Consider the following 27,135-nt stretch of genomic DNA (forward strand, 5'->3'; position numbering starts at 1 on the left):
AACTGATAAGCAAACTTCAGCTTTAACATTGCCAGTAATAGACAGTTACTTTCAGAATTCTGGGCTTTGCAGATATTACAATAAACATGTTTGATTGCATAGATGTGGTAGATCTCAGTGCACCATCTGCTTTAAGCCAGTTATACACTCTAGAAATTCTAGTCTAAGCCCGTATACACACTGTCGGACATTCCGACAACCAAATCGGTCGGATTTTGTCCGCAACTGTTGCATACACACAGTCGGACAAAGTTGTCAGAAAATCCTATTGTACTTAACGTGATGGCATTATTTCGTTATGACGGGACTACGTTCAGGCTAGTAGTCTATAGCTTTGGTCTAGGAATTTGATCTGAGCATGCGAGGCACTTTGTCCGATCGGAATTCTCTACACACAATCGGACAAAGTCCGATTGGATCGTGTTGGAAAATTTTATAGCCCAACTGGAAAACTAAACAGTGATTGTTTTCATTCAGATGCAGTCATTGTTCAGGAATTGAGATGGCTATGGGCTTTGCAGTCTAAATGCTGTAGCCTGTACAGTAGATTCTCTATCCATGCGGTTTAGCAAGGATGGGGTAAGTCTATTGATTTAGTTGAATGAGAAAAATCTAAGCATGTGGCTAGCCTTACTACAGTTGGATTTATAATATATTCTTGTCACAAGATTTTATTACATTTATTTTTGTTTCAATTAGGAACTGGGGCTGTGAAAGATTAGTTTGCTCTGGGGTTATTGACTCATTTGAATTAGTTACCATCAGATGGTGCATTAAAATTCAAAACATCTGTGCATTTAAGAATATGCTTTTCTGAGTTTTTTGCATGTGGTTGGTGTGTGTTTTTTGTTTTTACACATAGGAAGCACCTAAAGAAATAATAAAGCCTGTGCCTATTGCAACTCCCACTATACCTACTGCACCAAAAGTCACCACTTCAGCCAATCTGATCTACAACAAAGCACCTAGACCATTTGGAGCCCCATCCTCTTCTAAGCCTGCTTCAATCCCATCACCATCCTCTGCCTTTTCCCCAACGTCTGCAACCCAGTCAACCCCACAGCCCTCCGCTTTATCCCTGCTGTCTGCGGTCAATCCACCTCCCCCCACCACATCCGGAGTGCATGCCAATTATAAATCTGCCACAGATGGCCAATCACCTGCTTTGAGTGCAACTAAAGCTGCAGTTAATGTCCCACGGCAGCCTGCCAGCTACAATTCAGCTGTGAACCTGTATGCTAATGAGGCTGCACAAGATGGGGCTGATGTGCAGAGAAGAGGACTAAAGGAAAACCTGAGTGATAAACCTCAAAATGGGTAGGTAGATTTGGCACGCTTTGTCATTTGTGCATGAGACAAGTTTGTTTTTCTTTTAAGCAGACTTGATATACTGGAATTGTGTATTTTTTTGTTGCTCTACAGAGTGATTTCAAATGCTCTAATGATCCCTTTTTTGTTTTGTTCTTTAATGTGAAAATGCAGTTTATTCACTCCTAATGATGTGAACAATTTTATCTGTTGCTGGAGATATACTTTTGGTTCAAGATATTGGTCGAAGATATCGATTCAGTGTGCATCATACATTAAAAATGGAAAGAAAGTGATAGACTGACAGTTATGCCTTTTGCCCTATTAATAGGAAGAGTAGGAGGAAACTGATTAACAGTTTATCTTTTAGCCCACTCGTAAAAATGCAGACATTGTACACCCAAGCTTCCGGATTAACATATGACAATATAAGCTGTTGTACAGCAGTGAATTCAGACATGTCTTCGTCCAATCTCTATCCATTATCCCTGTTCACTTAGAATACTGTATGTAGGAGCCCTTATTTTCCCACAACTTCTGATAGTTGTCAAAGTAAATGTAAAAATGTACACGTTATGGCTAGTACCTTACATGCCTCCTATTTTATTTCCATTAATTGTATACTTATTAAATATAAACTCAAGTCAGATATTGAAAATTTTGCATTCAGCCCAAAATCGGGGTCAAAAAGAATCCAGTTTGGGTCTTGGATTTTTATCCTGACACACGTGTTGTACGCCTGTAGTTCCCAGTTCTCTAAATTCACCAAACCGCTGACATTTTTTATTTTTCAGTGGCTGTGAAAATCCAGGCAATGTGTTCCCTGCTTCAGAATACAGTTCTCTGTAAGGCAAGAAAAATAGCAGAGAATTGTGTGATATATATAGTACACGTGAAGTGGTTACAGTAGAAATAAATTGGACTTTCTGAGTTCAGCAAAGTTTTAGCATTTCTTGGATAACATGGATAAGTTTCATGAACCAAAAATAAGCAGCTAATGAGACTTGTTTTCATTTTATAATGTTGCCAATTTAATACTTTGCAGTTCGTACAGGAAGGGAAAACTCTGCTAACCTCCTCTCTGTGCTGCTGATCATCAGTTGCATACTTCCTCTCTAGCCCTCCTAAACTTTTTTGAAACCCATCGCTCTAGGTGAAGAGGTGAAGTCTATCCTGAGCAGCAGCTTTGTTTATAGGAAGGGTACACTAGTGCACACTTTGCTGCAAATAAATCCATAAGCACTTGGGTCCAGGTGCAGATACAGTATGTGGTTTGTGTTATCTAATATAAACCATGGAAGCACCAGTTTTGATGAACAAGAAATAGTGATTTCTTGAATAAAAACATTAAAAGGCCATGCGATCACGTGTCAGATGTTGAAACGGCCTTCAATGTTAAGTAGTACCTGCTTATCTCCAATACAAAGAGTCCAAGATGTGTGTGTCGCCACTTGCACGTTCCAAGGATGGTGTTTATCAGCTGGGCTGAAGGAACTGCTAGCTGCAGGGGAGCCACTGAGTGGATGGCCGTAGCGGTACTGGGAAGGTAAATGACCGTAGGCTGTGGCAATTCATATTCATGGAGACAACATTTGAAGCGGCGTCTGGCGATGAATTCACTCGCCGACAGTTGAAATGCCGAAGCCGATGAGGAAGGACACTTGGAGAGCAGGCTGTTTGTGCTGGTCCCGTTGCTATGACATGTTTCGCGCCACAACACTTTGACAAGGCCCAGTGATACACACCGTCCTTGGAGCTTGCAAGTGCTGGGACACATCTTGGATCCTTCCCAGTGCAGGTAAGCAGGTACCACTTAACCTTGGAAGCTTTTTCAACATCTGTCACTTGTGATTGCATGGCCTTTTAATGTTTTTAAACTGGTGCTTCCATGGTTTATGGGGGGGAGAGAGAGAGAAACTAGGAAGAGAAAATACATACTCCCTTATATGGCTGCAGCATCGGTTTCATGCTCTTCATTAATATATGCAGGGTTACTTATGATGAACACAGTTGCTCAATCCCCTCAAACAGAACTATGTAGGATTTTCCTTGCTGATGGGTCCAGATTTGAACAAGGGAACATTGACTATGTGTAGTCCTCATTTGTTGCTAGCATCAGTAAATATGAAAACTGAAAGTATCATACTTGCTTTAAAAAAAATATATATTTTTTTTACATTTCTTTAGCTGCTTTCTAGTTTCCCGCCCTAGGCAAATGCCAGAAACCCCCAGAGTTTTGAGTCTTAAGGCCCGTACACACGGTCGGACTTTTTGACAACAAACATGCAAATTAGCTGTTTTGGAGCAACATCCGACTGTGTGTACGCTCCATCGGACAAACTTTTTCTGTTTTCATCGGACTTTTGTTGGCTCTGCGAACGGACAAACTTTTTGACAACAGAAGTCCGATGGAGCAAAGTCCGACCGTGTGTATGCAAAAGCATCCGACTTTTGTACAAGGTACAAACACGCATGCTCAGAACCATTGCAAACGATCAGACTACAATACAGAAGTTGACCAAAGGTGGCGCTGGAGTCATTGAACGTCCTCTTTTGAAGCGGCGTCAGTACGTTGTGACGTCATTACGTTCGTGTTTGTTGTCAAAAAGTCCGACCGTGTGTATGCAATACAAACTTGTGGACAACACACTTTGTACAAAAGTCCACGGAAAAGTTTGTACAAGTCCGACCGTGTGTATGGGGCTTTAAGGAAAGAAGGGCTTTTCTCAGCTAAGCACACCCTCCTGTCTGAATACTGAGCTAAGGGCAGATGGATTCTAAAGCCTCATACACACGGTCGGACTTGTACAAACTTTTCCGTGGACTTTTGTACAAAGTGTGTTGTCCACAAGTTTGTATTGCATACACACGGTCGGACTTTTTGACAACAAACACGAACGTGGTGACGTCACAACGTACGGACGCCACTTCAAAAGAGGACGTTCAATGACTCCAGCGCCACCTTTGGTCAACTTCTGTATTGTAGTCTGATCGTTTGCAATGGTTCTGAGCATGCGTGTTTGTACCTTGTACAAAAGTCCGATGCTTTTGCATACACACGGTCGGACTTTGCTCCATCGGACTTCTGTTGTCAAAAAGTTTGTCCGTTCGCAGAGCCAACAAAAGTCCGATGAAAACAGAAAAAGTTTGTCCGATGGAGCGTACACACAGTCGGATGTTGCTCCAAAACAGCTAATTTGCATGTTTGTTGTCAAAAAGTCCGACCGTGTGTACGGGCCTTAAGAAGTAAATGCTACATGAATAATATGCCCTTACTCAATATGGCCACAGCCAGAAATGCTGGGGGATGTTTTTCAAAGTCATTTCTTAGCAAAAAAAGCATAGAGATATGGATGGGTGAGTTTGCTTTGTATATAAAAAATGGATGAACTAGCCTTTTTGGTTTGTGGTGCTCAGATGCAGTGTAGTTATGCTTTCACAATATGGCAACTAGTTTATATGGTTTAATCTTGATTTGTAATTAAAAAGTTTCCCTCTTTTCGGCAGAATGCTTAATTTCTAGAAGCCGATCCTCTGACAGCCTAAAGATTTGCTGCTGTTCAGGGGCTCTGGGCTTCAGCAAAATTGTAGCCTCCAGCAAGAAGAAACTGTTGGAGGCAATTTACAGCACACACTCATTTTGGTAGCATAATTGTTCATGTGGAATGGATGTTCTTTGCTAAAGAAAATGATTTGTATTAAGTTGTTATGGGTAAAGTTCTGTTTTGCCTACCTTTTTATACTTGCTAAAACTGTTCTTAGCCTGAAAATTAACACTAATGCAAACACCATATCTAAGTAAGCTACAAGCTGTAACATTTTTGTTCTTGAGTTTAGCTATTCTTTAAAGAGGAAGTAAACCCTGATGGGTTTACTTCCTCTTTCATTCCCTGCAAAGGTAAAGCATAATGGACTACTATGCATCGCATAGTAGTCCATTATGTGTCACTTACCTGACACAGGAGCCAGCAAAGTCACCGCTGTCCCCTGTAGTCTACCGCATCCATCTTCTTGGTGGGGTCTCGCAGCTCCGCCGCTGTCATTCGTCGAAGCTGCGATGACGCATGCGCCGTAGACAGCGGTGCCTGTCTTCGGGCAAATATCTCCTAAACCGTATAGGTTTGGGAGATATTTCTTGGACCTACAGGTAAGCCTTAATCTAGGCTTACATGTAGGTCAAAGTGGTTTGTAAGGGTTTACAACCACTTTAAAGAGAGAATCCTCCTTTTAAAATATTGATATGGCATATTTACAAGAGCCAATTCATATGTTTTAGTTATTTCAGTCTGCAGCTAGTTATAATGTTCTGTCAAAAAGTCCCTGTGACAACTGCAACTAGATGCTGCTGTGTATAAAATCCTCCCATGAATGTCTATCTCACTGCTTTCCCCAGCAATTTAGCTCTTATTACAACCCTGGGACAGATCAAGTGATTATAGCAGACAGACCCACCCACTTTGCATTCAGGAATGAGGATGAATTCTAATAAAGAACAGCAGAGGATGCATCTAACGTTCTGAGATATACAACATTCCTTAATATATCTTAGTAAGGAAATTTATATCCAATAAAAGCTCAACAGTGTTAGTCGACAGTGTAAAAAGAACAAAAAGTGGTGAAAAAGCAAAAAGAAAAAGCCTTCTGATACAGAAGACAACAAAGTGCTTAAAATGTCTGATAGCATTCCAACTCTGTATTTACATATGCTCAAACTGAGCTTAAGGTGTTAATGTCTCCTATAAACCAATTTGTCTCCTCCTTCAAGCCAGCAAGAGATATGAAGCCACAATTTTTTTTAAAAAGAAGACCTAAAAAGCAATCTCCTAGTGTAAAACTGTATGGTCCATTTGATTCAAATGTGAAGAATGCACACTCACAATATAAAAGTAGCAGACAGGCTTCACAGGCATGTAGCATGGTATGGTGTTCTTATGGGCTGGAAAGATCGATACCGGCCATCAATCAATCTGCATGAGTGATGTCACCTCGTAGGCCCCACCCTACATGTTCAGTACAGCTATCGTGGGGGGGGGGGGGCGGGCCAAGATATACATCTTATGTATTTATGTGGGTTAATAGTATCTGTACTCATAGTGCTGACAGATTACCTCATCTTGTATTTTTTAACCTGAACGCAGTGAGTGCTTTTCTTTTTATAAGGTTTACCATGTATGACAACAATTGCCTTGGCCTAAAATCCAGTAAGCAACTAAAGAAATTAAGAAAAAAATATATAAAACCAGTAAGTATTTCCTATCTATGTAGTAATGATAGCAGCATAAGGAATAAAAAAAAAAAAGTTAATGCTCTTAGAGAGAAGTTCCGCTGTCAGGAACAGGAGTCAGGCGTGAGGCTGGGTTCACACCTATGCAAATTTGATGTGGGTTTACCCGCATCCAATTTGCATGATGAGAGATTGTGACTGGCTCTCTATGAAGCCAGTTCGCATCTCTCCATTGCGGCTTGCACAGGAAAACTGTGCGTCTTTGGCTCAGTTTCAGGGCCGAATTCAGGAAAAAATTTGGCCGATTCGTCCCTGAAACGGAGAACAGGGACGTACCGGACCCTTGCTGTGAGCCGCATCCATCAGAGGTGTGAACCTAGTCTAAAGACCAGTTGCTATTGCAGTAGCAGGACTACCACCAACCAGCAGGATAGGTAGACAGGCAGTCACCCTGGCAGATGACGTGGGTTCATCTGAGGTGTGGAGTGTAAGAACTAATCAATGTTCACCAGAGCACCTGATGGTGGAGATGGATTTTGCTGCATGTTAGTACCAGGTCTTGGTCCTCAGGATCGCTCCACCAGGAGGTGAGCAAGCTGGGGTCTGTTAGCCGATAAGCAGGTATGGATCAACAGAAGTATAGTCAGTATACAGATCAAAAGGCCAGTAAGGAGTAGTTGCACAATTCACCCATTCATAAGGAACACTAAATTCATTTTATAAGTATGTCTTTTCCTGTAGTGAAAAGAGGCCAAGTAAATGTAAGTTAGCCTGTTGATATGAACAGCATGGTCTCGGCTTCACGTCTGGACACCAATATCTTGAAAGCCAATTGTAATCTTATTTTCCTGTCTCAGGAAAACCTTTGCTTCCAATTCGGTATAACATGTTTATGGCTCATATGATATTAGCTACTGGCAGTACCTAGTCTCCATTTCCCTTTGCAATTTAAAGCTTGTGTTTAATAAAAACTGTCTACACCACACTCCTGAGGAATGGAGTGGTTTTTCTGGGTATTTAATTTTCCTATGCCAGTGGATTTAAACTATTTCCATAGAAGGTAAAACTCAGAAAACGCTACAATTTATGCCAGAGTGAACATTTACTGAATGACCTATTTCTTTCTTTTCTTATTTTATCGATGTGAATTCTAGTATCATTGGAGCATTTTAAAACATTCTGTGAAGCTGCATTTTTTGATTCCTGTCTTGCCTCTATTTTATTTTATTTTTATTTATATTTCCTCTTACAGGGAACAACAGTGGCAAAGTTAGTATTCAGTTCAAATTAATAAATTGTGTGCAGCAAATGCATGTTTTGGATTCAGCTTAAATTATTAAAAGCTATCGTTAGAGCTTTATTGGATGAGCCATATTTGGAGCAGTCCCCTGGGTTTGTGGGATACAGCAATACAAAATATTCATTGCTTTAAAATTAAATTTCATCTCTTACAACAGTGCTGTGGTGGTAAGGGTTTACTACCTACAAACTGCTTGATATTTAGCAACAGGAAGGTTTGGGATATTGCTGCACTTCATACCCACAGTAGTTTGCTCTCCTTTCCCCCATTCAGTCTTTTTAGAGTGAATGGGAATGCTGTGCTTGAAATAAGATTGTCATTCTACAGGATGCAGACGTTATATTGCCTTTATAAAATGTTGCAGATATGAGGAATTGAAAAACTGTACTAATTGTTGCGTCAAGCCAACATTGAGGGCCAGATCATGCATCTGTAGCTGAGAAGCATAACATAACACAACGCATCTAAAGTGGTTAAAAAGGCTCAAGGCTTTTTACCATCATCCATGTGCAGCAGTGCCCCCAGCCATCCCTAAAACATACCTGAGCCCCATTTCGATCCAGCGAATGCACGCAAGTCTCATCTCTCCGGGTCTCTTCCTCCTCATTGGCTGAGACAGCAGTGGTAGCCATTGGCTCCCACTACTGTCATTCACAGCCAGTGAGCCAATGAGGAGAGAGTGGGGGTGACACACAGAGCAATGGTTTAGGAGCGAGCCTGCTTGGGTGCCCCCATAGAAAGCTGCTTTCTATGCAGCACCAAGCAGGAGGGAGAGGCCAGGAGTGTCGGTATCGGATCAGGGCTGCTCTGTGCAAAACCATTTCTCGGAGCAGGTAAGTATAACAAAACCTCTAATATCACTTACAGTACGTGATCCATACTGCAGTATGCACCAACATAAAGACCTACTTGGAGATTTTTAGGTTAAAAACCCACTGCGGCATATTTAATAAACTTAGTATATCTGTGGTATTTGCCAAAGGAAGAGACATTTCCAATGGTTGTGTACTTCTGAGATATTAACTTTTGTTCTGGTTAGCTCCAGAGATGGAGGTCATGGGAGAGAGCCTCATGGTATTTACTGGATAGCATTAGTAATTTGCTGATTTTATTTTCTGTCTGGAGTTATTCTTTTCTGTAACAATTAATACTTTTGTTGTTTGTTTCATTTGTATTTGATATTTTTGTTTTATTTTATCTCTTGAAATGCATGCATAACATGTAAGTAGAAGTTCACAGCATGTTTTTGGACTGAGGGACAAAACCAGAGGGGTGCAAAAAAATCCACACAAGTGCAGAAGGAAATGTATACAGTTTATAATTGTATTGTTTGGCTCCATTTATAAAGCAAGTGTATGGCCTTGCTGTGCCCATAGTGCCTTAGTGTATTTAAAAGTCAGAGATGTGCTTTACAAATGTGTGGTCTTCTGCATGCTTTGGGATGCCAAAGTCAGAAAAATGCTATTAAAATGAATCTGTAAGAAAAAAGCAGGGGAGAGTCTTGACATGTTAGTCATGTGACTATCCTTGTTTGCAATCATGGAAGGCTCCACACTGCACCCCTAAAGGCTCCGTTAATACTGCCTTGACTTTGAATCCAACTAGTGAGACCCCAAGTTGCATGACATGTGAAATCCCATTTTTGTCAATGAGAGCTGTCTTAATTAGTGCTACTGAAGTCACTCCGACTTTAGAAAAGGTTCCTGTACTACTTCAAGGGGACTTCTATCCGACTTGTGCCCAAAGACTTTAATGGAAGTCGCCTCCAAGTTAATTTTAATTGGTGTGATTTGGTTCCCACATTACAGGTAGATTACACAGGCATTCCCAAGACTTGTTTAAGTCATGTTAGTCACATGACTTTCAGGTCACGGTAGTGTGAACTGAGCCTAAATTGTATGACCACATTGTGATGTGACCCTGTGGTGTATAGCAGAGAGTGGATAGTGGTATCTGCACTTCTCTATAAAAAGGCCCACATGAACACATAGCAAATAACAAAATAATGTATTTGGAATGTATGTTAGTAAAATATGTAAGAAATCTGATACTGTTATAATAAAAAAAAAAAGGGTTATCCGTCTGAACATATGCATTTTGTTTGCATCGGTACTGCTTTTGTTTCCATACAAATCAGTGAAAATGCAAAAGCTTGAAACCGTTTAGGTCAAAAGCACCAAGTGCAAGCTTCATAAACTTGCCTAAGCTTCGTAAAATACTCATGTCTTGTTTTTATTATGTTGTAATGGCACCACCTGCTGGTTAAATATTATAAAACATAACAAGTATCTTGCTAGAAACTAATACATGAAACTTTAGTGTATTTCCAGTGCACACACACTTAAAATTTAAAAATGGAAAACGTGCTGGTGTGACTAGTGATAATAAACACAGCGGCTGGCAACCAATAGTAAAACAAATTAAGTGAGCATATAAATCATATATGTTGCCGCATTAGCATAGTGAAAATGAATTGCTAAAAATAAGTCCATATCAAAATGAAATCTGGCAAAGGGAAATAATGAAATCCTCCAAATCCAATATGTGTCTTGAGGAAAACACCACTGAAATTGTGTGGAGGTCGTGCTACTCCATAAATGTAGTCACCGTGTGTGCAATCATTATTGTAGGAAATGCACTCTTACCAGACTGAAATGAAAAGACTCTACGATCTGTGCAGGCTGCATGGGCACAGTCACTGGCCACGTTGTCCTTCTCCCTACCCAGCACAGTGTTGGGTATAGAGAAGGAGAAAGTGGCCGACGGCTGTGCCTGTGTACCCTGCATAGGTCATAGTCTTGTACTAGAAGACTGACATCCCTGATGGGCCAGAAGTGCATCTCTGCCTAAATACAAGAGTGAAAGCCAGCCTGACATATAAACACTTCTACTGGGAACATTCAGTTCACACCCATTGGTTCCAATAACAGGCGAATCAGACTCTGTAATGGGATAATTTCAGTCTGGTAAGAGTGCATTTCTTATAATGGTGATGGCTCACGTGGCAACTACATTTATGGAGTAGCATGGCCTCCGCACATTTTCAGTGCTGTTTTTCTCAGTCCAAATCCAGTATGTGTCTTACCTCATTATTTATCTTTTTGCCAGATTTCATTTTGATATGGACTTTTATTTTTAGCAATTTATTTTCACTATGTTAGTATGACAACGTATATGATATTCACATTTAAAATTGTAATGCTGATCGTAAAAACCACTTCCCACAAATGGCCGTGCCCATATGTCCCCAGGTTTCATTGGTTCTACCAGGGTCATGGCTGCAGCAGAAGTCATGACCCTGGTATTTTTTTTTTTTTTTTTTTTACAGCTGGTGATTCGCTATAATGTAAAAGTGAACAGAGTGGCCATATAGCCTTGTCCCATGTCACCTCCCACTGCCTTCCTGGGCTGTTCCACCAGGGAGTCTGGGACTGAAACCAGGGGTTTGGGACAGCACACCATAGAGATGGAGGAACTTCCCGTGTCTCTATGGTGTATGAAACTGGAAATGACGAGGCGTTAACCACTTCTGGTTTTGGTTTGTTTACAAGCTGTTAACGGCTTGTAAAGCACCTGAATAAAAATGTAATATTGCAGCTTACCAATATGTAGTGGTGGAGGCTGCATTTGTTTTTTGTTTTTCTCTGTGCCAAGTATATTTTCTGCATTTATGGAAAAATACCTGTTGTACCAACCAGTCATCTAGTGTCCTTGACTTCTGTGAAATAAACTGAAATCCTCTAAAATTTATCAGCTTCTGCAGTTATCTTCTATGAATAAAAAAAAGAACACTTTCCCCTATATTTTTTGGAAATGAGAGGTGGAGTATGAGGTCCAGATCAGGAGAGCAGCATAGGGTGACAACGCTGCTTTCACAGATACTGTACTGTGAGTGCTGTCATCCTAGGAACGAAATTTGTATTTACAGGATCAGCAGGTGAAAATAAAGGGGAAAAGACCAGCAAAGAAAATTAATGCAGCCACCTAATGCCAAGCTCTATTATTTACACCTTTTTTCTTAGGTTAAGACTCAATTCAAAATCATTTTATAGACAACCCCCATATTTTGCATGCTTGCTGTAGTGTGTATAAATTGTATTGTTAATATATACAACATATGCATAACTAATAAAGAGAGCCTTCCACTAATTGGAGTCCAGGATTTCACTTTAGTATTTTTCAAACCTCTCTGATCAGCAACTGATGAGGCGCACTCTCTACATAGATGAGATTTTTTTTTTTCTTTTAAAGGTCCCTTACACGTGACTCCTGGGGATACATGCAAATTAACGTAGGCTATTCACTTTGCAGGGGGATTTTCACTTTTACTTTAGCTTAGTGAATGTGGTGGAAATTCACTTTGCAAAAAATACCCAATCCCAAGCAAGAAAAACTGGAAAAAAAGCATTGCTTGCACACAGTTGGACAATTGATGTCAGCAGAGCCCTATTCACTAAGCTAAGGGAAACGTTCCTTGCAAAGTGAACAGCCCATTGGCTTGCACTGAAAGCAAAGCATTGAAGCACACTGATTGTGCAGGCCTGCTTGCAGGTTGAGCATGGTTACATGTGAAAAATGTAGCTGCATTTCTTAATTCTCCATTTTTATTTGGATTCATTTTACATAGAATTCAGCTTGCTCTGCATGTGATCTAAGCAATGTGATTGAAGGTTTTTGCCTTTTTACTAGTGAATATCTCCCAAGGTTGCATCTGGCTGAATATGGCTAAACATATATTTGGTCTGTTATCTCTATACATCATTAAACACATTTTGATGACTGTTTGGAAACTTAGTAGCTGATGCCAAGACTAAAGACCTAAACTGTTGAAAATATATCAATTTGGGAGAAATTCCTAAATATCTGTCTTTCTGAAGATATGGTTCCAGTATTTGGGTGAATAACATATCCCTTTTCTCATGTCTCTCCTTTTTTTTTTTTTTTTCTTTACTTTTGTCTTTCTTATCTAAAGGAAGCCTCCACCAAAACGGTATGAATCCAGGCTATGTCTCCAATGCATACGAATATTTCCTTTTTATATTATAATCTAGACAAAGCAAGCCATGCATAGATTTATAACCAGCTTGTTTGAACCCAAAGGCCGGGTTACATTTTCACTACTGATGCAAGAATATTTATCAAAGATTGCCTGTTATCAAAAATGCCCTAATATTAAATTAAGCTTTTTTTTTTTTTTTTTTCTGTACATGCAACAAAACATATTGAAGATCAGTTTGTAAATTTAACATTTTAAAAATATATATAATTGGATCTAGGTTATAGAATATTATGTCACAGCAAAGAAGAATCTTTAGATTTTTCTTTTTATCCTCCAACCTATGTTGGAGTACATGTGCCATCTAGTGGCCACATAAGGCATTATCCCTTAATTCTAAGCACATTACAGTTTACTGTTACATCTGTATAACTAGAGTTGTCTAGGAACTATTGAATAGTATAAATGAAAAGCAAAAACTTAGGAAATGTTGTTAGCACAGTTATTATTGGTTCAGACATTTCCTGAAAGTACAGTTATCCCTATGGAAATAAAAATACGGAAGTCATAACCACACTCTTAAAAGTGTGTGTATTCATCACACAGTTTTTATTTAGTCAAAAATACTCTTAACACATATCATGATATACTACACATTAAAAATGCTTGGTGTGTCAAATGGAACATTCAAGCTTTTGTCATGCACACCAGAAGTAGCAGGGGAGACTGTCCTGATTAGTTGGTTGATTATTGTATAGCAGGGTATGGATGTGTGGGAGTAAGGCGGGGCATATAAATGGAGATGTGAGAGCATGGCAGATGTCTTCCAACTCCTGATATACGGCAGACAGGGAGACCTTTTTTTTTTTTTTTTTCCCTTTAACTTATGACCATCTATATTGGGTCCTGGTGAGTACCATCTAATATTTCTTGCATATAGCAGGTTTTCCTCTTGGTAGGGTATCTCTATCCACACCATTTCCAGTGAATTACATGATTTTCCATCATTTTTACCCTACTAGGGATGATGCAAGGCCCTTTTTTGGGTGAAAATCCTTTTTGGGAATTACCTTACTGGGTGATGATTATTTCACCCTTTGTCCTGAGGAAGCAATAACTTGGTGACAGTGTGGTAATAAGTGAAATATCATTGTTTAGTTTTCCATGATGTAATGCTCAGTTTGAAAACCAACATATCTTTGAGGTTCTACTTGATGAACCAACTATTTTTAATATGTTGTGTTGTGGTGCATATTAAGTGTTAATTATTTTTTTTGTAGACATAAGCTCTATTTTTTTAATATACCATATTAATGTATTTTTATTCCTAGAGCGCTGTGATTTAAAAGTTCCATATTTTATATATACAGGGATGGGAAAAAGTATTTAATCCCCTGATGATTTTGCACACTGACAAAGAAATGATCAGTCTATAATTTTAATGGTAGATTTAATTTAACAGTGAGAGACAGAATAACAAGAAATATCCTGGAAAAAAAAGCATTTTACAAAAGTTATAAATATATTTCACTCATTAAAATGCAAATCAAAGTATTTGATCCCCTATCAATCAGTGAGATTTCTGGCTCCCATGTGTTTGTCTATACAGGTAACAAGGTGAGATTAGGAGAACTCTCTTAAAGCGCTCCTATCAGATTCCATTCTCTCCACCATGGGCTGTCCAAGGATGTCGGGAACAAGATTGTAGACTACACAGTCCTGGAATGGGCTTCAAGACCATTGCCAAGCAGCTTTGTGAGAGGGTGACAACAGTCGGTGCGATTAGTCGCAAATGGAAGAAACACAAAATAACTTTCAATCTCCCTTGGTCTGGGGCTCCATGCAAGATCTCACTTTGTGGAGTTTCAATGATCATGAGAATGGTGAGCAGCCCAGAACTACATGGGAGAATCTTGTCAATGATCTCAAGGCACCTGGGACCATCGTCGCAAAGAAAACAATTGGTAACACTATGACGTGAAGGACTGCAGCGCCCATAAGGTCCACCTGCTCAAAGCACATGTACAGGCCTGTCTGAAGTTTGCTAATGAACATCTGAATGATTCAGAGGAGAACCTGGGTGAAAGTGTTGTCAGATGAGATCTAAATCGTGCTCTTTGGCATCAACTCTACTATCTGTGTTTGGAGGAGGAATGCTGCCTATGTCCCCAAATATACCATCCCCACTGTCGAACATGGAGGTGGAAACGTTATGCTTTGGGGGCAGGGTGGGGTTTCTGCTAAGGGGACAGGACAACTTCACCGGATCAAAGGGGCAATGGACAGGGCCATGTGCCATCAAATCTTGGGTGAGAAGAACCTCCTTGCCTCAGCCAGGGCATTGCAAATGGGTATTCCAGCATGACCGTGACCCAAAACATACGGCTAAGGCAACAAATGAGTGGCTCAAGAAGAAGCTCATTAAGGTCCTGGAGTGACCTAGCCAGTCTCCTGACCTTAATTCCAGGAACATCTGTGGAGGGAGCTGAATATTTGAGTTCCCAAACGTCAGCCTTTTAAACCTTAATGACTTGGAGAGGCTCTCTAAAGAGGAGTGGGACAAAATCCCTCCTGAGATGTGTGCAAAGTTGGTGGCCAACTACAAGAAACTTCTGACCTCTGTGATTGCCAACAAGGCTTTTGTCACCAAGTACTAATGGCACATACATACGATTGGAATTCTCGGCGGAAAAGGCTATGATGGTTTTTCCGACGGAAAACTTAGCTTGCATACACGCGGTCACACAAGTTCTCTAAACTTTCGGCCGTCAAGAACTCGGTGACATACAACACTACGACGAGCCAAGAAAATGAAGTTCAATGCTTCCGAACATGTGTCAAATTGTTTCACAGCATGCTTAAGAATATTGTGTGTCTGAATTGCTACAGACGATCTGGATTACCGATTGAAGCTTTGTCGGAAAAATTGAGAACATACACTCAGTCTTTTGGTGGCGGAAATTCAGCCTGCAAAATTTCGATGGAGCATACACACGGTTGCATTTTCCCGAGAAAAGCTCTCATCGGTCTTTTTTGCTGGCCGAATTTCCAATCGTGTGTACGTGGCATTATGTCCTGTTTTCGAAGGGGTCAAATACTTATTTCATTCATTAAACTGCAAATCAATTTATAACTTTTTTGAAATGTGTTTTCTGGATATTTTTGTTCTCACTGTTAAAGTAAACCTACCATTAAAATTATAGACTGATAATTTCTTTGTCAGTGGTCAAATGTACAAAATCAGCAGGGGACCAAATAATTTTTTTCCTTCACTGTACTGTATAAATGCAATACACGCAGTTGAAACCTCTTTAACCACTTACGGACTGCCCACCATCGTTGTACGTCGGTACTTTGATAAGTAGCTGCCATAACCCCAGTATCCTCTTCTTCAGCAGACGGTCTGCTTTCAGATAAAAGTGGTCTCTGCAGCGGATTCACCGCAAGATCACTTTTATCGGCGGCAGGAGAGAGTCACCCCCCGCAGCTCTCCAGTGCCCGGATCCTTCTCCTGGCTTGACATGGAGACGAGTGAGAGGAAGATGGCCCCCACCCGTCTCCATATCATTGCAGGGTGGTAGCGACGTCAAAACGTCACTTCCGCCCATAGCTCTTAAAGGGCTTTTTATTTTATTTTATTTATTTATTTTTAAATGGCAATTTTTTTTCATTTTTGTATTGCATTCTATTGTAAATATGAGATCTGAGGTTTTTTGACCCCAGATCTCATATTTAAGAGGTCCTGCCTTGCTTTTCTTCTCTTACAAGGGGTGTTTACATTCCTCGTAATAGGAATAAAAGTAACCCTTTTATTTTTGCACTGTTTAACCACTTGAGATCCGCGCTATAGTAAAATGACGTGTATAGCGCGGATCTCAATTTTCAGGACTACGTCTATTGACGTCGTCCCCTTTAAGAGTTCCCCGCGCGCTCCCGGGAGCGCGCATCGGGGAAAATCTGTGTTGGCCGTGTCCGCTGGACACAGCCAATCACAGATCGCTGTAAACGGCCAATCACAGCGGCCGTTTACAGCGCGATCGCCTCCTCCAATGGGTGATGATCTCAAATGTAAACAAATGAGATCATCACCCATTGCCAAACGTGTCTCCTCACACAGCGATAGCGTGTGAGGAGACCGAATGTGCCTTGTGAGTGTAAAATTGTCAGTAAACAGATAAAAACCCCACCTGTGCCCAGATCTACCCTGCCAGTGCCCTGCCAGTGCCCAGATCTACCCTGCCAGTGCCCTGCCAGTGCCCAGATCTACCCTGCCAGTGCCCACCTGTGCCCACCTGTGCCCGCCTGTGCCCACCTGTGCCCGCCTGTGCCCACCTGTGCACCGCCAGTGCCCCGCCAGTGCACCGCCAGTGCCCGCCAGTGCCCCGCCAGTGCCCGCCAGTGCCAGCCAGTGCCAATCGGTGCCCATCTGTGCCTCAGCAGTGCCCATCTGTGCCGCCTAAGCAGTGCCCATCTGTGCCGCCTCAGCAGTGCCCATCTGTGCCGCCTAAGCAGTGCCCATCTGTGCCGCCTAAGCAGTGCCCATCTGTGCCCATCTGCTGCCTTATCAGTGCACATCCGTGCAATAAATCAGTGCACATCTGTGCCGACCTATCAGTGCCCATCTGCCGACTCAGCAGTGCCCATCTGCCGACTCAGCAGTGCCCATCTGTGCCGACTCAGCAGTGCCCATCTCTGCCGCCTCAGCAGTGCCCATCTGCCGCCTCAGCAGTGCCCATCTGCCGCCTCAGCAGTGCCCATCTGCCACCTCAGCAGTGCACATCCGTGCAATAAATCAGTGCACATCCGTGCAATAAATCAGTGCACATCTGTGCCGACCCATCAGTGCCCATCTGCCGCCTCAGCAGTGCCCATCTGTGCCGCCTCAGCAGTGCCCATCTGTGCCGCCTCAGCAGTGCCCATCTGTGCCGCCTCAGCAGTGCCCATCTGCCGCCTCAGCAGTGCCCATCTGCCGCCTCATCAGTGCACATCCGTGCAACAAATCTGCACATCTCACACATTTGGTATCGTTATACTCAGGAGGAGTAGTAGAACGTATTTTGGGGTGTTATTTTTGCTATGTAAATGCTATGCGTTGGAAATATCTTATAAACGGACAACTTTGTGTAAAAAAAAATGCGTTTTCATTTTTTTCCACATTTTCCGAAAACTTCTGGAAAAAAATGAACCATTGAAAAGACTCATTATGCCTCATAGATTATACGTTGGGGTGTTAGCTTTCCAAAATGGGGTCATTTTCTGGACGTTTCCATTGCCCTGGTGTTCCAGGGCCTTCAAAACTGTAATAGGTGGTTGAGAAATGAAATGTGTAATTTATGCTCCTAGAATGCCTGAAGGTGCTACTTCAAAATTAGGCCTCTGTATGTGGTCAGGCTGTGTAAAAGTCTCACACATGTGGTATCGTTATACTCAGGAGGAGTAGAAGAATGTATTTTGGGGTGTTATTTGTGGTATGCACATTCCGTGTGGGAGAAATAAGCTATTACAATGAAAATTTTGTGGAAAAAAAAAAAAAAATCGTCATTTTGCAAAGAATTATGGGAAAAAATGACAACTTAAAATAACTAACCATGCCTCTTACTAAATACATTGGAATGTCTACTTTCCAAAAAGGGGTCATTTGGGGGGCATTTGTACTTTCCTGGCTTGTTAGGGTCTCAAGAATGGAGATAGGCCTTAGTACATCAGATGTGATCTTTTTTTGCAAATCTTTATGATTTGCACCATAGCTTGTAGACTCTATAAATTTCACACAGATCATATAATATGCAAAAATTTGGGTTATTTTTACCAAAGATGTGTAGTAGTATAAATTGTGGCCAAAATTTATGAAGAAAAATTGCTAATTTGCTAAATTTTGTCACAGAAACGAAGAAAAATTCATTTTTTTTCAAAATTTTCGGTCTTTTTTCATTTATAGCGCAGAAAATAAAAAACCGAGAGGTGATCAAATACCACCAAAAGAAAGCTCTATTGGTATGAAGAAAAGGACAAAAAAATCATTTGGTTACAGTGTTGCATGACTGAGTAATTGTCATTCAAAATGTGAGAGCACTGAAAGCTGAAAATTGGTCTGGGACTGAGGGGGGTTTAAGTGCCCAGTAAGCAAGTGGTTAAAAAAAAAAAAGAAATAATAATTCAAATAAGAATTACTTTTTTTTTTTCAAAGCACCCCGTCCCGACGAGCTTGTGTGCAGAAGCGACCACATACATGATAGCACCCGCATGAGACCGGTGGTCAAACCACATGTGAGGTATCGCTGCGATTGTTAGAGTGAGAGCAATAATTCTAGCCCTCTACTGTAACACACAACATGCAACCTGTATGATTTTTTTTAAACGCCACCTATGGAGATTTTTAAGGGTAAAAGTTTGATGCCATTCCACGAGCAGGCGCAATTTTTAAGTGTGACATGTTGGGTAACAATTTACTCGGCGTAACATTATCTTTCACAATATAAAAACAAAAATTGGGCTAACTTTACTGTATTTTTTTTTTTTTTTTTTTTTATCAAAGTGATTTTTTTCCAAAAGAGTGCACTTGTAAGACTGCTGCTCAAATATGGTGTGACAAAGTATTGCAATGGCCACCATTTTATTCTCTGTGGTGTTAGAAAAAAAATGTATAATGTTTGGGGGTTCTAAGTAATTTTCTAGCAAAAAAAATGTGTTTTTAACTTGTAAACACTAAGTCTGAAAAAGAGGCCGATCTTAAATTGGTTAAGTGGTTAATCTTTTCATTTTGAGCAAATGCCAACATATAGTAAAGTGTAAAAAAATTTTTTAATTTTTTTACCAGTTGGTATTTTGAATTTTTCTTAATCTTAAAATTTTCTTAAAGGACCGGAATATCTAGAATACAAATCCCCTGTAAGAAAAGGTTATACATTTTAAGTCCCCATACAGTTATAAAATCTGCAGAACATCATATCATATTTTAACTGCTCCATTACTGAGAAAATATTCCATTATTTTATGGTACGGTTGTATCCTTATTAATTTGCTATTGATAGGATAATTGCTTATATAACCTTGCTCTAGTTTTCTTATGATCTATGGTCATGGGTTATTTTTCCCAGCTTCTATTATTGTGTTTTTACATTGTTATCCATACCCAGTTCAAGAGCAATATTTCTTCATACAGTAATATTGGTGCCATATGTAATGTTACATAATCTCTTCTTTTGTTTTAAAAAGAATTAGTGAATACATACTTTTTTTTTTTTTTTTTTATTATTATTCTTAACTATGAAAATAATTTGTCCCATAAAGGCTAAGATGATTTTTTTTTTCCTTAGCCCTCCTCGGAAACACATTGTAGACACGAACACCGATTTCTACCATACTGCGATTTATAGCGATGCTAGCAAAAAGCGTCTCATAGACCAAACTGAAGACTGGCATCCACGCACCGGTACTACTCAGTCACGTTCTTTCCGCATTCTTGCTCAGATGACTGGCACTGAAAACCGTAAGTAAAGACAGCATTCTAGTTATTAGTAGGTTTCTCAATGTGTGTTTAATATACAGTTCATGTGCATGTTTTTATATTCAGAGTCTAGAAAACTAGAACCCCTATCCTTTAGTCTTCCATTTTTTTCTCATAAGGCCTCATGCATCATAGGACATAAAAAAAAAAATAGGTTAACAGAGGAGTTAAAAAAAAAAAAAAAAAACCTATAAAAGCCTATGTGGCCATGTACAGATAGGCATTTAGAGGCACGTTTGTAGGCTGAAAAAAAAAAAAACCTCTAAAAAAACTCACCATTAGCATGTTTGGGTGGAAAAATGTTGTCTAAACGCGCCTAAATGCTAGGTGAGATTAGTCCCTGAGCATTCATTTATTCCAATGAGCAGAATAAATTAATATCCTCTCCAATGGAATACATGAATACTCATTGTGTCTAAATGCATTTGCAAAGCTGCTTTTTCCTCCCCTGGTACAAAGGCATTCTATTTTCTTTAAAATGATCTACAGCATGGCATTGCATGACCTAGAATCTGAGTTCAGCTTGACTAAGCCTCAGTGCATTGTGTAGGTTCCCAGTCTGTATGGTTACATATTCTGCCATGTTTAAGTCCATCTGAAAGATGTTGCTCAAAAATGAGGGCCTTACCATATTGGTAGTTGCGTTACACTAATGTATATATGGGAAGAAGGCAAGCCAGGAGATGCAGTATGATGCTTTGGAAAATGTCATGTTGGGGAAACGTGGGTCCTGGCTTCATGTGGATGCTACCTGATATGCATCACCTAACTTAACGTTGTTGATGACCATACCCCTTTATGGAAACAGTCTTCCCTGATAGCAGTGCCTCTTTCAGCAGGATAATGCACCGTGGCACATTGCAAAATGGTTCGAAAATGGTTTAAGGAACACAAAATGAGTTTGAGGTGTTGACTCCAAATTCTCCAGATACTGGTCCAATCAAGCATGTATGGGATGTGCTGGATCACAAGTCTGATCCATGGAGGCCCCACTTCACAACTTGCAGGGCTTAAAGAATCTGTTACTGACTGCTCAGTGTCAGATATCACAGTAGTGTCAGATATCACAGCATACCTTCAGAGGTCTAGTGTCTATGCCTCAATGGGTTAGGGCTGTTTGGTGGCAAAAGGGGAACCTGCGCAATATAAGGTAAGCGGTCCAAAAGTTATGGCTGATGGGTTTATGTAGATGGCAAGTATGGGCATCTTCTGCTGACTATAGTGCAGCCCTCAAAAATTCCACTCGCCTGCTCGCATTTTGCGAGTGGAATTTAGTGCAGGGCGAGTAAGGAGTGGGGATGGACCAGGCTGACCGATTCTTTGCTGAAATGATCAGCCAGGAAACTGTCAGCAGGAGGACACAGAGCAGCAGGTCCAGACTGCCCTGGCGCCGCTTTGAGCTGAGGCTGCAGCGCTCCCCCCCTCTCTCCTCCTCTTGTGTATTGCACACACAGCGGGCATCTCCCACTGTGTGTCACGGAGCTGGGTCTGTGTGCGGTGTCACGGTGTAACGAGGTCCCCCCGGACCTGCTCATGTGATAGTAGGTTGAATCAGTGTTCCTTCTATGAAACCAGCTGGTCTAGGGGGGCGGGGCCTTGTTACACCCCGCCGCTGAGCACAGACCCAGCTGTGTGTGTGATCCATCATCCAAGTGAGGCTGCGAGGGGCACAGTGGGGCTGCATTTATGGGCACCATAAAGCTGCATTTGATGGGCATAGTGGGGCTGCATTTGACTGATATGCTTTGTTAATATTGTTAAAGTTGTTGTTTATATTTATTTTTGGAACTTAATTCTGCTTAAAACATTTAACAGTGTAATTTCATGACATGATTTACAAGGGCGTGTTTAGGGGCGGACTTGGGGGGTGAGGCAAGGGAAGGGTTGGGTGGGGCAACTGGTAGAGAATAACTCTTAAGGCCTGGCTAGTGGCTCAGGACTTGAAATTTTGAGCCCTGTACGAGGTGTGTTTTAAAAAAGTTTGGTGAATGGTGTCAGAAAACAAACAAAACTGAAGATACAAATAAATTACCTTTTTTTTTAGGCCTGGTTTACACTGGTACGACCTGAGTCGTACGACTGTGAATCAGACTTTACTCTGTGATTTCCAGCATCCATCCGACTTCAATGAACAGGGATCCAACTTTGATCTCCACAATGCAGGCACATTGTGTCTGGTCTGAATCTTTCCCCCCTAAAATCCATACCAGACCCTTATCCAAGCACATAGCCTGGCAGGTCAGGAAAGGGGGTGGGGACGAGTGAGCGCCCCCCCCCCCCCCGAACTGTACCAGGCCGCATTCCCTCAACATGGGGGGGTGCTTTGGGGCAGGGGGCCCTGGGCCCCCCACATCAAAGCACCCTGTCCCCATGTTGATCAGAACCAGGGCCTCTTCAAAACAACCCGGCACCCCACCCTATGTGAATGAGTATGGGGTACCCCTACCCATTCACCTTAAAAAAAAAAGTGTCAAAAATAAAGCGCAGTACACAGGTTTTTAGAGTAATTTAAGGCAGCTCTGGCGTCGCTTCCGATTTCTTCTCCCCTCTCGGGGTCTTCTCCACTGATGTCTTCTAGCCCCGGTTCTTCTCCCTCTGTCCGCTGTCTTCTGCCTCTGCCGGATCTTCTCCACATTTTGCCTCTGCCGGGTCTCTGTTGGAAGCCCCGCCCCTTATGACACCACCCCACCATGCCCCGGGTGGTGACATCATAAGGGGCGTGGCTTTGGGGTGACCTCACTCTGGGACCCCGCCCCATGCCAACATAAGTAGTGGCACACCGCACACCCAGCATTGGAGAAGGAGAGGGCGTTGAGTCAACATCGGAAGAAGAACAGAGGGAGAAGACAAGGGAAAAGACCCGGCAGAGGCAGAAGACAGTGGACAGAGAGAGAAAAACCAGAGAGGACTAGAAGACCTCAGCGGAGAAGAACCAGCAGAGGATGCAGAAAGAGCCGGAGAGAGGAGAAGAAATTGGAAGCCATGTCGGAGCTGCCTTCATAAATTACTTTACTTTAAAAACCTGTGTACTGTTTTTTTTATTTATTTTTTTTTTTTTTGGTAAATGGGTAGGGGTACACGATACTCATTGACATAGGGTGGGGGGCCGGGATCTAGGGGGGTCTCTTGTTGAAGTTGGCTTCCAGATTCTAATAGGCTTGTTGGAAGAGACCCTTGACAAAGTGCTTTGAGGTGGGTGGCGCAAGGCCCCTTCTGCCCCAAAACACCCACCCCCCCATGTTGAGGGAATGTGGCCTGGTACAGTTCAGGAGGGGGGACAGCAATTTTGACATAATTTCAGAAATGCCTGTGTAAACCTGGACCTAAACTCGCATCAAAGTTGGACCAAAGTAGTACAGGGTCTACTTTGAAGTTGTACAGATATTAATGGTTATTATTTGGAATCATGTGGTACAACTTGTCATACAACTCTAATGTCCAGAGTCTCAGGAAAAGTCGCACAAGTGTAAAAGGGACCTTATTAGCCTTCAAAATGATTGCCATCCTTCTCAACACACTTTTGGCAATGTTCATAGAGCTTCTGAAAATTGTCAGCAAAGGCCTCTTTAGGGGACTCTTTTTGGAAACTCCATTCCATCGATTGCCATTTGGATTCCAGATTGAACTGTTAGCAGCAGGTCTCCTTCCTTGTAAGGATGGTTCACAGAAAGGATGAATCCTGATCACACATGGTAATGAAAATCTCCAGTGGTTTCCATCCATTTTGGTTTCGTTCGTCTGTCAGTTTGTGCAGTACAAACCGAAAACAGATCTTGCGCTTACCCATATCTTTGTGGAAAATGGTGCGCACTGTGTCCTTGCAAATGCTCAATTCCTCTGCCATCAATCGTAGAGTCATTCACTGATCTTCTAGCATTTGTCACACTTGCTAGATCATGTTTGGGGTTCTGCTTGTCGACAGCCGACCCAAACGTGGCTTATCCTCAGTCTCTTCCTTCCCACCGCCAAAGCATTTAAACCAGTCGTAAAAATATTTTCTGCTCAAGGCTTCTGTCCCATACACTTGCACCAACATTGTATACATCTCCATTGCTGTTTTACCCAATTTGTAGCAGAACTTGATGTTCGCTCGTTGCTCCATTGCACTGTAACCCTACCTCACTCTGACTACATTTGACTGCCCACAGCGGGTTTACCCTGATGGTCACATGTATGCCGCGCTAGGTGACATGTCTGTGAATAGCAGTGTACAGGCGCACGCACCTGGCCCATGTTGCTGTTGATATCTAAAACCATTCACTGAACCTTTTAGACACACCTTGTATGTAATACAGCTATATGGTGTCCTATGACGCAAGTGTTTGTTTTGATTTAATATGGTATTTATCTTTGCTTCCCTCTCTAGGTTCTCATCTGTTATGTTTTTATGCCGGATTTTAGCTGCAATTTAACTGGTATCTCCATATTTTTTTCTTTTCCATTGCAGTGAAAGAACCAGAGCCTGAAGATGTGAAAAAGTAAGTGTTTTTTCACTTGTGTACCTTTTGTGTTGTAATGAAAATGAAAAAATACTTTAAAAAATGCTTCTTCTTCTCGTGAGCGCCCTATGGATTTGTATTTTGGAATGTTTAAGTAAGCAGTATATCCTTTTTCCCTGTGTTTTCTAACATGTCTAACCTGGTTCTAGCTTATTTTTTACTTGGATTAACATAGCCAGTAGTAGCCTTAAACATTTGAAGGATTTAACAGGTTGTTTGGCACTGATGTTTTATGTCTTTACTTTGTGATTGCCATCAATGTTATATGTAGTTACTGTCTTTGATTTGGTGGTAATAACTGTAGAGTTTTTTTTTTCGTGTTGGTCTGGCTGAGTGTTTTCCGCGGCTTCAGAAAACGGCATGCAGTCTTAAAGGCAAAAATACCTGCATGTGACTTTGCAAATAGCTATGGTAGTTTTTTATTTGTCAGATTTCCTTTTTCTTATTTTCTTTCTTTCTTTCTATCCTTTCTGTCTTTGTAGGGAAAGGATTCCTGTGCAAATAATTAGTCCAAAATATACACAATTGCGTGACTGGCACCATGGTGTCTCAGCCCGTGTTCTAAATGTGGAGTGATTCAATTCTCCATTTTTATTTTTTTTATTTTCTATTCGTTCTTTGCTGCTTGAAATTGACAGTGCTGTATTATTACAAGTCAGATGTATGCCACTGTTAATTTGTGCATCATTTTTATGTTCCAAAAAAGCACACTTTAGAGGGTGCAAATATTCAGCAACATAATGCATGATAGTTTTGCAAATTGCTTCAGTTAAGGATTTGTTCTGTGAACTAGCATATTTGAGGGTAGGATAGTAAAGTGAAAAAAGATTGTTTATGCGAAGGTGTAAGTTAATGGGAAATTCTTTTGTTTTGGGTGGAGTGTCAAAGAAATGTTTGCAGTATATCTGTTTCGTTTCTCCTAGTGTATTCTCCACAGGGATATATGAAAAATGAATTCCCAAGTAGGGAACTAGAAAGGTCTTCCCATGAATAGGTAGGGGAAGATCATCCTGCCTGGACTGGACAGCAGCAAATACAATACTTTGAAAATACCCCAATCGACTCAATACAAAGATTAAAAAAATGTTTGGCCATACCTGTCGCCAAGTAGGGATATTCAAACTGAGCATATAGAGAATAGTTGTATAGTGCAGTTGCATTTAGTGGGAATAACATCTAAAATGAACTAATTGATCCAGAGATACAGGTAGCTGAACTTTTATTCAAATGTCAACTTTTCCTTTTAGTTACAGATGAGCTGCAGGCAAGGCGCACAATACATATGAGGGGGCAGTTTAACCTGCCAAAAGATGTGTTTTTGTAGAGCAAAACATGGAGACCACTACAGGATATCTAAATCTAAGAACAAAATTGTAATATGTTGCAGCTAAGATGAGGCTAAAATTATTTTTGGCAAGTATGTAAAATACCTGTTGGACCTTGCCAAAAATGCAATGTCATTATTACTTCCTGTGAGCTTAACTGTTGAAGCCTAAAACAATGTCCTCCTTTCTTCTGTAAAATAGTTATTACCCCATCTCCCAAGTAATGGAGATGGACAAAAGCAGACATATTTGAAGTCCATGAGGTGGCGGACCATGGTGCAGCCACTTCATCGAAGGACTGATAAACTGCACTATAGAATTAAATATGTCTTGAACTCACGCTTCCCTTCCCTTAACTGGACTGTGGAAGAACAGTATTTTAGTAATGTTTCTGCTTTCACCTGTTAGCATGTTCCTTGTCAACATTTTATGCATGCATCAGACCTGATTGTCTCCCAGGCCTGCCCATCCCTCTCCCACTCAGAATGGTGCTGTACTTGATATTACAAGAGGCCGTTCAATAAAAAATAAGGACATTTGATTTATTCTTGAATACATAGCTTAATTATTTTGTGCCTTTTCTGCCTGAAGATTACTTGTAAGCTTAACTTTTGCACCTTCTGTTGGACAGTGGGGGCTATGTATCACATAAAGTGACTTAAGCTGGCCATACATGGTTTGAATTCTGAAATAATTTTCTTTCCAGAAACGGAACCAAGAATTTTTGTTCTAATTTTGCACCATTACTGGGCAGCAGCTTCGGACGATTTTTGTGCTGCCATCGGGCATGTTGGAAATTCTTTGAAAACTGACCGATTTTTCTAATCAATGATGGGGAGAATCATTGAATTATATTTAAAAAAGAAATGTGCATAACATTCCTGGAAAAAGAAGATTCCAGGCCTCAAATTCTTTTCTGTAGCAACATGAGGTGAACGTGAAGGCTTGGCTGGTCAAATTTCAAAATCAATAGTGG

General features: G+C 41.1%; 1 protein-coding gene across 6 annotated transcripts in view; it reads left to right on the top strand.

Annotated features, from left to right (window-relative positions):
* PDLIM5 (PDZ and LIM domain 5) overlaps nt 1–27,135 on the top strand; it is a 266,096-nt gene that overhangs the window by 119,067 nt on the left and 119,894 nt on the right. For 3 of the 6 annotated variants that reach the window (XM_077476564.1, XM_077476565.1, XM_077476571.1), the window contains exons 5-7: nt 863–1,317; nt 20,145–20,317; nt 24,783–24,813. In XM_077476564.1, the coding sequence (XP_077332690.1) occupies nt 863–1,317; nt 20,145–20,317; nt 24,783–24,813 (659 nt within the window). Of the gene's footprint in view, nt 1–862; nt 1,318–7,784; nt 7,802–12,804; nt 12,823–20,144; nt 20,318–24,782; nt 24,814–27,135 lie in introns of all 6 variants that reach the window. The other 3 variants (XM_077476569.1, XM_077476566.1, XM_077476570.1) reach the window with 3 other exon arrangements.

Source organism: Lithobates pipiens, unplaced genomic scaffold (genome assembly GCF_037356315.1).
Source record: "Lithobates pipiens isolate NorthernLeopardFrog02 unplaced genomic scaffold, aLitPip1_a1.2 Scaffold_13, whole genome shotgun sequence".
NCBI classification, from domain to species: Eukaryota; Metazoa; Chordata; class Amphibia; order Anura; family Ranidae; genus Lithobates; species Lithobates pipiens.